Genomic DNA, 12,725 nt, shown 5'->3' on the forward strand with positions numbered 1-12,725 from the left:
GATGCTGCAGCTCTCATCTACTCCTTTACTGGCTGCTCCTTCACTGAGAAACTCTTCCCGTACTTCAGTCCTGGTCTGAATTATGGTGGTACAAACTCTGCCCCTTTAATCATCTCTTCTGTCAGAGTCGACTAATCACTTACGTTATTTCATGTATTGATTTAATTCTATTCAAGGGAATAAACGTAGATATTTAGAGGTAACACTGTAGTTTACATCTTATGTTCTACAGAATCTGTTTACTGTGTTGATTAAGTTACATTTCATTGTTAAGATTTATTTTATTATGTGCATACTTTACATTGTCGACACTATAAATTGATGCATTGATCTTTTCAACCCTGCATCATGACACACGTTACGTGCAGAATATCAATGTAAACCTCTGATAAAGATTATTTTCACTTCCATAAGGAATCACTGTTTATAATAACCACAAATATGTCAAGTTGCAGTTTGCAGCATTTTAGCAAAATTACTCAAAATCAAAGTTTATCGTTTAATTCTTCTTTTTGATGTGCATCCACAGAAACATATTGCTGAATATTTCAATGTCATAAGGCTTCTATTAAGAGTAAGGCATAAAACATGCCTTTAGTATGTTCAGAATACAGTATTTGTTGTTGTTATACCGACATAAAAAGTTAACTGACAAAGTAAATTAATAGAATAGATGCCGACGGACGATTCCTATTTTGTGTGAAGGGTGGTTTACTTAATTACTGGTAACTTGAGTCTAAGAAATGTGTAAACATGTGATTGTGAAATAAACTAGTTGTTGAACACAAGACCTGAGTAAGCAGTGACTTGAACACCAAACACTGAACAGAAGAGCCTGGTAAAAACACAAGTTGTATTTCATGACAAATACATCGTGTTTCCTGTCGCTCATCAATCCAGCAGGTGAAGGACGAACTCTGCCACTACCAATGAGAAGTACTATATACAGAGAGGTAAATACTGCATTTAAATACATTGAATAGCTGTCTATTAAACTATATATAGTTTATAAAGAAGGGTTTCATTTAATGAAAATATTCAGGGTTATAACTGTTTGACTTCAGCGCTAACTAGGGCTGGGTGATACGGACATAATGATCTATCCTGCTATACGTCATTTCATATCGTGATAACGATAAACATTAGTGATCTTTCAAGAATCATACCGATCTTTAAACTGGGGAAGATAAAACAACAAGACAAATATCCTTGTCTTCTATATTTAGATTTATTGGTTAAAAAAGGGACAAACATCACTGTAAAAACTAAAGTATATATCAAAGTAAAGCAGGGTAACCTTACATTTTAATTTAGAACAACAATAACTGCTGTTTTATATGTTGCTCAAAGTTGTGCATGAAAATCATTATGTTTTTTATAAGCTAAGATTTGAATAGTAACTAAATAGTTCTGTAAAGATGGTGCTGGTGTTATTTAATGCAATTGAAACAGGCAAATAACATAAAACCCTCAGTGTTGAGTTCACAGTCATTTTGCTTGTTGCACTACAGCAGGGGTCTGCAACCTGCGGCTCAGGAGCCACATGCGGCTCTTTAACCCGTCTGAAGTGGCTCCTGTAGCTTTGACAAAACAAAACATGGAACATGTATTTGTTGTTGCACAGCGGACAATCTTTCAAAGGGAACACCTCTTATCTTGGAGTTCGAGGTGATACTGTGACACTGAAATAAAATATAGTTTTTAATAGTTCGTCAACTAAAGAATGCGTCACATTCTCCTGCGTCTACGGGCGCGGTGCCTTTCCCTGCAGGTGGCTTATCTTGAGTTGCAGACCCCCGCCTAACTCGGTGTGCTAACCATGGATAAAACCAAAAAAAGATAAGTTTCAGAGGAAAGTTCTTTAACTCTGCGCGGACAGATACATTTGCTTTCCCTGATAACGATGCTGGCTGACCTGTGTGCTTCATATGTGCAAACAGAAGATGTGATGTTGAAAGTCTCTCACGGATGGCTGAGCTTCTCACCCTATCTCTAAGGGAGACGCCAGCCACCCGTCTGAGAAAACCCATTTCGGCAGCTTGTACCCGTGATCTCGTTCTTTCGGTCATGACCCAGCCTTCATGACCATAGGTGAGGGTAGGAACGAAGATCGACCGGTATATTGAGAGCTTTGCCTTCTGGCTCAGCTCTCTTTTCGTCACAACGGTGCGGTAAAGTGACTGTAATACCGCCCCCGCTGCTCTGATTCTCCGGCCAATCTCTCGCTCCATTGTCCCCTCACTCGCGAACAAGACCCCGAGGTACTTGAACTCCTTCACTTGGGGTAAAGGCTCATTCCCTACCCGGAGTAGGCAATCCATCGGTTGCCTGCTGAGAGCCATGGCCTCAGATTTGGAGGTGCTGATCCTCATCCCAACCGCTGCACACTCGGCTGCGAACCGATCCAGTGACTGTTGAAGGTCACAGACCGATGATGCCATAAGGACCACATCATCTGCAAAGAGCAGCGATGAGATCCTCAGGCCACCGAACTGCAACCCCTCTCCTCCACGACTACGCCTCGATATCCTATCCATGAAAATCACGAACAGGATTGGTGATAAAGCGCAGCCCTGGCGGAGGCCAACATTCACTGGGAACTGAGTCCGACTTACTGCCGAGTATCCGGACACAACTCTCGCTTTGGGCGTACAGGGATTGGATGGCCCTCAAAAGTGACCCCCTCACCCCATACTCCCACAGCACCTCCCACAGTATCACCCAGGGGACCCGGTCATACGCCTTCTCCAGATCCACAAAACACATGTAGACCGGATGGGCGTACTCCCAGGCCCCCTCCAGGATCCTTGCGAGAGTGAAGAGTTGGTCCGTTGTTCCACGACCAGGACGGAATCCGCATTGTTCCTCTTCAATCAGAGGTTCGACTACCGGCCGAACCCTCCTTTCCAGTACCTTGGAGTAGACTTTACCAGGGAGGCTGAGAAGTGTGATACCCCTGTAGTTGGCACACACTCTCTGGTCCGCCTTTTTAAATAGGGGAACCACCACCCCGGTCTGCCAACCCCTAGGCACTGTCCCAGACTTCCACGCAATGTTGACGAGGCGTGTCAACCAAGACAGCCCCTCAACACCCAAAGCCTTCAGCATTTCTGGACGGATCTCATCAACCCCTGCGGCTTTGCCACTGTGGAGTTGTTTGACTACCTCAGTGACTTCCATCAGGGAAATTGACGATGATCCCCCATCAGCTTCCAGCTCTGCCTCAACCATAGAGGGCGTGTTAGTCGGATTCAGGAGTTCCTCAAAGTGCTCCTTCCACCGGCCAATAACCTTCTCAGTTGAAGTCAGCAGGGTCCCACCCTTGCTGTACACAGCTTGGATGGTTCCTCGCTTCCCCCTCCTGAGGTGCCGGATGGTTTTCCAGAAGCACCTTGGTGCCGACCGAAAGTCCTTCTCCATAGCTTCTCCGAACTTCTCCCACACCCGCTGCTTTGCCTCTGACACGCCAGAAGCTGCTGCCCTTCTAGTCCTTCGATACCCTGCAACTGTTTCCGGAGTCCTCCCGGATAACATAACCCGGAAGGACTCCTTCTTCAGTTGGACGGCTTCCCTGACCACCGGGGTCCACCACGGTGTTCGAGGGTTACCGCCCCTTGAGGCACCTAAGACCTTGAGACCACAGTTCATCACCGCAGCTTCAGCAATAGAGGTTTTGAACATCGCCCACTCAGGTTCAATGCCCCCAACCTCCACAGGGATGGCTGAAAAGCTCAGCCGGAGGTGTGAGTTAAAGATCCCCAGGACAGGGGCTTCCTCCAGACGTTCCCAGTTCACCCGCACTACCCGTTTGGGTTTACCAGGTCTGTCCAGAGTATTCCCCCACCCCTTGATCCAACTCACCACCAGATGGTGATCAGTCGACAGCTCCGCCCCTCTCTTCACCCGAGTGTCCAAAACATGCGGCCTTAGGTCAGATGATACGATTACGAAATCGATCATTGACCTTTGGCCTAGGGTGCTCTGGTACCACGTACACTTATGAGCATCCTTATGTTCGAACATGGTGTTTGTTATGGCCATTCCATGGCTAGCACAGAAGTCCAACAACAAACGACCGTTCGGGTTTAGATCAGGGAGGCCCTTCCTCCCAATCACGCCTCTCCAGGTGTCTCCATCGTTTCCCACGTGTGCGTTGAAGTCTCCCAGCAAGACTACGGAGTCCCCTATTGGAGCCATCTGCAGGGCTCCATTCAGGGTCTCCAAGAAGGCCGAATACTCAGAACTGCGGTTTGGGGCATAGGCACAAACAACAGTCAGAGTTTTCCCCATAATCCGAAGGCAGTAGGGAGGCGACCCTCTCGTCCACCGGGGATAAACTCCAACGTAGCGGCGCTCAGCCGGGGGCTAGTGAGTATCCCCACCCCGGCCCGACGCCTCACACCTTGGGCAACTCCGGAGAAGAATAGTGTCCAACCCCTATCCAGGAGTACGGTTCCAGAGCCAAGACTGTGCGTGGAGTTAAGCCCCACCAGATCCAACTGGTAGCGATCCACCTCCCGCACTAGTTCCGGCTCCTTCCCCCACAGAGAGGTGACGTTCCACGTCCCCAGAGCCAGCCTCTGCTGCCCGGGTCTGGTCCGTCGAGGTCCCTGACCATCACTGCCACCCATGTGACAGCGCACCCGACCCCAGCGGTTTTTCCCATGAGTGGTGGGCCCACAGGATGGATGGATGGGAGGCACCATGTAGCTTCTTCGGGCTGTGCCCGACCGGGCTCCGTGGCAAACCCGGCCACCAGGCGCTCGCTGTCGGGCCCTCCCTCTGGGCCTGGCTCCAGACGGGGGCCCCGGGCTTCCTCCAGGCAGGGTCTCTCCTTTCCTTTCTTTCATGAAGTCGTTAAGCAGGGTAACCTTACATTTTAATTTAGAACAACAATAACTGCTGTTTTATATGTTGCTCAAAGTTGTGCATGAAAATCATCATGTTTTTTATAAGCTAAGATTTGAATAGTAACTCAATAGTTCTGTAAAGATGGTGCTGGTGTTATTTAATGCAATTGAAACAGGAAAATAACATAAAACCCTCAGTGTTGAGTTCACAGTCATTTTGCTTGTTGCACTACAGCAGGGGTCTGCAACCTGCGGCTCAGGAGCCACATGCGGCTCTTTAACCCGTCTGAAGTGGCTCCTGTAGCTTTGACAAAACAAAACATGGAACATGTATTTGTTGTTGCACAGCGGACAATCTTTCAAAGGGAACACCTCTTATCTTGGAGTTCGAGGTGATACTGTGACACTGAAATAAAATAGTTTTTAATAGTTCGTCAACTAAAGAATGCGTCACATTCTCCTGCGTCTACGGGCGTGGTGCCTTTCCCTGCAGGTGGCTTATCTTGAGTTGCAGACCCCCGCCTAACTCGGTGTGCTAACCATGGATAAAACCAAAAAAAGATGACGTTTCAGAGGAAAGTTCTTTAACTCTGCGCGGACAGATACATTTGCTTTCCCTGATAACGATGCTGGCTGACCTGTGTGCTTCATATGTGGAGAGAAATGAGCAAACAGAAGATGTGATGTTGAAAGACATGTTGTGGGACATTTGTGAGGCTGTTGTCTGTTTAAAAGCCAAAGAAATGATCAGCACCTCCATGTGGATGGAAACACACTGACACGCACATAATTAAATACAAACTGACCGATTTGTTTATGTTTCCTCTTTAAGATATTAGGCTGCAGCTATACGTTTGTTTTTTTCAAAGTGGGCTACTTTTTTAGTCATTTAATTTTTATAATGTATTTATTGTTTTATGCATTTTTATATTATATTTATTTTATTCAACAAATATGTCTGCATAGTTCTGTGTTTAATTTATTTAAGTAGGACTAAACATGCCAGTGTATTGTTTCCTTCTCTTCACAAGAGTTTGGTGTTTTCATTTGTTAAAACAGGTAAACATAGCAACAGTTTCTTTTATTGTCATTCTGTAATTTCATAAATGCAACAAATGTAGTATAACTATATATTAAATCTATAAGCTGTTATCAAATATGTTTTGCAGGCTCCAGACAAATCTTATTTGGTGGAAGATGGGCAACATGGCTCTTTAGATAGTAAAGGTTGCCGACCCCTGCACTACAGTAACAGGACAAGCTTCCATGTACAACACTTCCTGGTGTCATGGCGCAGAGCGACCACTGGATGGACCCCAACACAAAGGAACCACAAGCATTGAGTCACTGCACTGACACAGTTTGTGACACAGGTTCAGGATCACTTCTCATGTTGACAAAGGACAACTGTGTTTGTAAATGCTGGATAAATATGTTGAATGTTACAGGTAAAAACTGAGCTGATCTTTTGGCTGATATAACAAGTTTATATTTTGTAATATAAATTTTAAAAATGCAATTTTTGGATCGTCTTCTCTGTAGGGATGTCACAATACCAGACATTTGGAGTCGAAACCAATACGAGTGAATTTCCATGATTGTCGATACAACGGGAAAAACTAAACAAAACAATCAAATAAACACTTGTTTGTATTAGAAAGTTATTAAACACGTTAAAATTCCTTCTCTTATATCTATTTTATATTGCTATGAAAACCTCTGTCTATTTAAGTTTCTCGCAAAAACTTTATTTTACAAGATTTGAACACGTCATAATAGATTTTAGCTTCGGCCATTACTAATTCTTAATGAATAGAACTTAAACGTATCATAATGTAACTCAATGCATTCTCCGTTAGCTCCGTATTTTTAGCCAAGCAGGACTGTGCTGCCCACTATCCTTCTTCCAGACGATTTCTATCGTAGATTTCAACACAGATTTGTTTACATTGAAACATTATCAGGGAAACAGGGTGATAGTGAGTTACTGCGTTTCACTACTTCCGGATTTTAACGCGTCATTGCTCTGTTCAGTTTCAGTACAGATCTCATGTTCGACCCCAGCACATTTTCTATCAACCTCGGGATGGCGTTAACCTCGAGTCCTGCCCCGGTACTTGTAGTCGTTTAGAAAAACTAGTACCGACACGTTTTCTGAAATATCTGTTCTCATGACATCCCTGATTCCATTTTTAGGAGCCGATTAGCGTTTCTGATATGAATAGAAACCAATGTTTGTTGACGGTTCCGCCTGCAGGTAAACGGGTAACCTTTGCTCCAAAGGCTAAGTTATTGTGTGTCTGAATGTCATGTTTGTTTGCTTATTGGAAAGCTGATTCAACAAGGAATAAACAAAATTAATGTTCCAATGGAAACGTTTTGTATCGGAATCGCTATTCAGCAGACACGACAACAAGTGCGTCAATTAAGTAAAACAAAGCGCCACCTCAGTGGCTTAAAGCGTTGGCTCAGCCTTTACATCAGCGGTGTCCAAAAGGTCGATCGCGATCGACCTGTAGTGCGGGTAGATCGCGCACAGTTAAAAAACATTATACATATATATTCCCCCAACGGAACCACCGCGCCACCAGAAATTCAAGTTGTTGTTTTTTCTTTCTTGCCTTGCGCATTCACCTCCTGCGCTGTCGTTTTGCTCCCGCACACACACACCTACAGTCAGAGACAGAGCGGAGGAAAGGAGAGGAGTGCAACCTCCGACAGCACCCCCCCTCCGCAGCATTTTTTTTATACAGGTAGATCACTTGGACCTGGTCATTTAAAAAGTAGCTCACAAGCCCAAAAAGTGTGGGCACCCCTGCTCTAAACCATCTATGTGCCTTTTTACAATAATCCAGTACATTGTTAGGGCTGCTAATATTACAGAGTATTCTTACTCTTCCACTTCTCACAGAGTTCCCACACAGCTCAGTTCTACCCCTCAACAATTTACTCAACAATAAGTTTGGGAAAGATGCTGCTGAGGAAGTTTTAGCCGCCCAGGGCTGCACAGTTCAAGTATCTGACTTGTACGTCATGAAGTTTAAAGTTTACTTTTATCTCACGTTCAACCAGACACATATTTGTAACGTCACTAAAGTCATGTCTAAACATGAGGAAACAACACCTGACAAACAGCTGCAGGAGGAGGAGCAACACAGGAGGAAGGAGAGCTTCACCTCACACTGCAGAAGTGAAAGTAAAGTTTGTCAGAGTGGAGCCACGCTGCAGTCGAGACAAGTCTCAGTTTCTCTCTAAAACAAACTGAAGTCATCAGATCTTTGTCAACAACACAGCAGAGTCTCTGCCAAACACTGGTGAGTACAGCTGATCATATTTACACTTTCAACAAGCAGGATTCACAACTTCAGCTCTACTCTTTCACTTTAAACTCGGGAAGTTATATAATTATATAACTAATGTTTGTCCAGAGAGCCACGATACAGTATCCCACTTTAATAGCTTTAAACAATCTCTCTGTCACTTCTCAGGACTTTAGTAAATTGTTACTGAGTCACTTCTGCTTTCCTGACATTCTTACTGACACTGATCACTTCCTACATACTGCTTCCTGTTTCCTGTAGCTGTTTCACATTAAAAGCTTTCCATAAGAGAACCAGCCGGAGGCTTTTAAGATGAAGCAGCTAAAGAAACATTATCATCATCAAGTAAGCAGAGCTTTGTTAGCAGTGATATTCTCTAATAACAATTGGTTTACACAACAGGATGTTAAGTTAAGGCAGCACGAGTTAATTGCTCGCGGTTTCTCACAGCTCGGCGTGGTGCAAGTTAAAACAAATTATATGATTCAAAAATACGTTGCAAAATGTTATACTTAAAACATCAGTAATCACACTTTCTTCTTAATCAAATAATTTAAACTGTTTTTGAATAAAGTATTTTTTTCTTCCACACTACATGTGCAGATATGGCTGCTGCAAACTATCTGCAATCTGAAGACCAGTTCCTGTGCTCCATCTGTCTGGATGTGTTCACTGATCCAGTCAGCACACCATGTGGACACAACTTCTGCAAAAACTGCATCAATGCACACTGGAATACTAATGACCAGTACCTGTGTCCGATGTGTAAAAAGGTTTTCAACACAAGACCTGAGCTCCATGTCAACACTTTCATCTCTGAGATGGTTGTTCAGTTCAGAGAGTCAGAGCAACAGAAAACCAGCAGCAGCAGGTCAGAGAAACAAGTTGATAAACCAGGAGAAGTTCCCTGTGATGTCTGCACTGGAACCAAACTGAAGGCTCTGAAGTCCTGTCTGGTGTGTCTGACCTCCTACTGCGAGACTCACCTGGAGCCTCATCTCACAGCGTCAAGGCTGAAAAGACATCAGCTGATCGACCCTGTGGAGAATCTGGAAGACAGGATGTGTACGAAGCACGATAAACCTCTGGAGCTGTTCTGTAAGACCGACCAGACATGTGTCTGCATGCTCTGCTCTGCTTTAGACCACAAGATGCATGATGTTGTTCCTCTGAAAGAAGAATATGAAGGAAAGAAGGCCGAGCTGGGGAAGACAGAGGTTAAAGTTCAGCAGATGATCCAGAAGAGACGACTGAAGATCCAGGAGATCAAACAGTCTGTCGATCTCAGTAACAAAGATGCAGACAGAGAGGTGGCAGAAGGTGTTCAGGTCTTCACTTCTCTTATGGAGTCTGTTGAGAGAGGACTGGACGAGCTCATCGGCACGATCAAGGAGAAGCAGAAAACTAACAGAAAAACAGGCCGAAGCTTTCATCAAAGAGCTGGAACAGGAAATCTATGAGCTGATGAAGAGAAGGACTGAGGTGGAGCACCTCTCACAGTCTGAAGACCAACTCCATCTTCTCCAGAGTTTCCAGTCCCTAAACATCCATCACCAACCACCCACCAAAGACTGGACAATGGTCAGGGTCCCTCCACCATCATATGAGGGGACTGTGGTGAGAGCTGTGGCTCAGCTGGAGGAGACACTCAGTCAAGAGATGAAGAAGCTGCTTGAAGCTGAGCTGAAGAGGGTCCAGAAGTATGCAGTGGATGTGACTCTTGATGCTGATACAGCACATCCTTATTTAATTCTGTCTGATGATGAGAAACAAGTGAGTCGTGGTGATGTGAAGAAGAATCTCCCCAACTACCCAAAGAGATTTTCTAAATGTCCTTGTGTTTTAGGAAAGCAGAGTTTCTCTTCTGGTAGATTTTACTTTGAGGTTCAAGTTAAAGGAAAGACTGAATGGGATTTAGGAGTGACCAGAGAGTCGATCAACAGGAAGGGACCTGTCCCACTGGGCTCTCAGTTTGGTAACTGGACTATACGGTTGAGAGATATAAATGTGTACAAAGCTCTTGATGACCCTCGAGTCTTTCTCTCTCTGAAGTCTCAGCCTCAGAAGGTGGGGGTGTTTGTGGATTATCAGGAGGGTCTGGTCTGCTTTTATGACGTAGATACTGCAGCTCTCATCTACTCCTTTACTGGCTGCTCCTTCAATGAGAAACTCTTCCCATTCTTCTACCCGGGTCAGAATTATGATGGTACAAACTCTGCACCTTTAATCATCTCTTCTGTCAGAGTCGACTAATCACTTACGTTATTTCATGTATTGATTTAATTCTATTCAAGGGAATAAACATAGATATTTAGAGGTAACACTGTAGTTTACATCTTATGTTCTACAGAATCCGTTTACTGTGTTGATTAAGTTACATTTCATTGTTAAGATTTATTTTATTATGTGCATCCTTTACATTGTCGACACTATAAATTGATGCATTGATCTTTTCAACCCTGCATCATGACACACGTTACGTGCAGAATATCAATGTAAACCTCTGATAAAGATTATTTTCACTTCCATAAGGAATCACTGTTTATAATAACCACAAATATGTCAAGTTGCAGTTTGCAGCATTTTAGCAAAATTACTCAAAATCAAAGTTTATCGTTTAATTCTTCTTTTTGATGTGCATCCACAGAAACATATTGCTGAATATTTCAATGTCATAAGGCTTCTATTAAGAGTAAGGCATAAAACATGCCTTTAGTATGTTCAGAATACAGTATTTGTTGTTGTTATACCGACATAAAAAGTTAACTGACAAAGTAAATTAATAGAATAGATGCCGACGGCGATTCCTATTTTGTGTGAAGGGTGGTTTACTTAATTACTGGTAACTTGAGTCTAAGAAATGTGTAAACATGTGATTGTGAAATAAACTAGTTGTTGAACACAAGACCTGAGTAAGCAGTGACTTGAACACCAAACACTGAACAGAAGAGCCTGGTAAAAACACAAGTTGTATTTCATGACAAATACATCGTGTTTCCTGTCGCTCATCAATCCAGCAGGTGAAGGACGAACTCTGCCACTACCAATGAGAAGTACTATATACAGAGAGGTAAATACTGCATTTAAATACATTGAATAGCTGTCTATGCAAACTATATATAGTTTATAAAGAAGGGTTTCATTTAATGAAAATATTCAGGGTTATAACTGTTTGACTTCAGCGCTAACTAGGGCTGGGTGATACGGACATAATGGTCTATCCTGCTATACGTCATTTCATATCGTGATAACGATAAACATTAGTGATCTTTCAAGAATCATACCGATCTTCAAAGTAGAGAAGATAAACATAACAAGACAAATATCCTTGTCTTCTATATTTAGATTTATTGGTTAAAAAAGGGACAAACATCACTGTAAAAACTAAAGTATATATCAAAGTAAAGCAGGGTAACCATCATCCATCCATCCATCCATCCATCCATCGTCTACCGCTTATCATGGCTGAGCTTCTCACCCTATCTCTAAGGGAGACGAAGGCCACCCGTCTGAGAAAACCCATTTCGGCCGCTTGTACCCGTGATCTCGTTCTTTGGGTCATGACCCAGCCTTCATGACCATAGGTGAGGGTAGGAACGAAGATCGACCGGTATATTTAGAGCTTTGCCTTCTGGCTCAGCTCTCTTTTCGTCACAACGGTGCGGTAAAGTGACTGTAATACCGCCCCCGCTGCTCCGATTCTCCGGCCAATCTCTCGCTCCATTGTCCCCTCACTCGCGAACAAGACCCCGAGGTACTTGAACTCCTTCACTTGGGGTAATGGCTCATTCCCTACCCGGAGTAGGCAATCCACCGGTTTCCTGCTGAGAGCCATGGCCTCAGATTTGGAGGTGCTGGTCCTCATCCCAACCGCTTCACACTCTGCTGCGAACCGATCCAGTGACTGTTGAAGGTCACAGACCGATGATGCCATAAGGACCACATCATCTGCAAAGAGCAGCGATGAGATCCTCAGGTCACCGAACTGCAACCCCTCTCCTCCACGACTACGCCTCGATATCCTATCCATGAAAATCACGAACAGGATTGGTGATAAACCGCAGCCCTGGCGGAGGCCAACATTCACGGGAAACGAGTCCGACTTACTGCCGAGTATCCGGACACAACTCTCGCTTTGGGCGTACAGGGATTGGATGGCCCTCAAAAGTGACCCCCTCACCCCATACTCCCGCAGCACCTCCCACAGTATCACCTGGGGGACCCGGTCATACGCCTTCTCCAGATCCACAAAACACATGTACACCGGATGGGCGTACTCCCAGGCCCCCTCCAGGATCCTTGCGAGAGTGAAGAGTTGGTCCGTTGTTCCACGACCAGGACGGAATCCGCATTGTTCCTCTTCAATCAGAGGTTCGACTACCGGCCGAACCCTCCTTTCCAGTACCTTGGAGTAGACTTTACCAGGGAGGCTGAGAAGTGTGATACCCCTGTAGTTGGCACACACTCTCTGGTCCGCCTTTTTAAATAGGGGAACCACCACCCCGGTCTGCCAACCCCTAGGCACTGTCCCAGACTTCCACGCAATGTTGACGAG

At 44.4% G+C, this 12,725-nt stretch overlaps 3 protein-coding genes across 5 annotated transcripts in view; 2 read left to right on the forward strand and 1 right to left on the reverse strand.

Moving 5' to 3' along the window:
* Positions 1 to 682, forward strand: part of LOC115005429 (E3 ubiquitin-protein ligase TRIM21-like) — a 2,443-nt gene extending 1,761 nt beyond the window's left edge. The window contains exon 1 of the mRNA XM_029427272.1: positions 1 to 682. This exon is cut by the window's left edge and continues 1,761 nt beyond it. Within this exon, the coding sequence (XP_029283132.1) occupies positions 1 to 135 (135 nt within the window). The 3' untranslated portion in view covers positions 136 to 682.
* The window catches only part of ppp3r1b (protein phosphatase 3 (formerly 2B), regulatory s1ubunit B, alpha isoform, b), a 37,679-nt gene that overhangs the window by 8,897 nt on the left and 16,057 nt on the right, over positions 1 to 12,725 (reverse strand). The window lies entirely within an intron of this gene.
* Positions 6,104 to 11,075, forward strand: LOC115028695 (E3 ubiquitin-protein ligase TRIM21-like). Its single transcript, XM_029462565.1, is given in 3 exon segments — positions 6,104 to 8,164; positions 8,774 to 9,576; positions 9,578 to 11,075. Coding segments are annotated over 2 exon segments (1,647 nt in total). The 5' UTR covers positions 6,104 to 8,164; positions 8,774 to 8,775; the 3' UTR covers positions 10,424 to 11,075.

Source organism: Cottoperca gobio, chromosome 1 (assembly GCF_900634415.1).
Source record: "Cottoperca gobio chromosome 1, fCotGob3.1, whole genome shotgun sequence".
In the NCBI taxonomy this organism is placed as follows: Eukaryota; Metazoa; Chordata; class Actinopteri; order Perciformes; family Bovichtidae; genus Cottoperca; species Cottoperca gobio.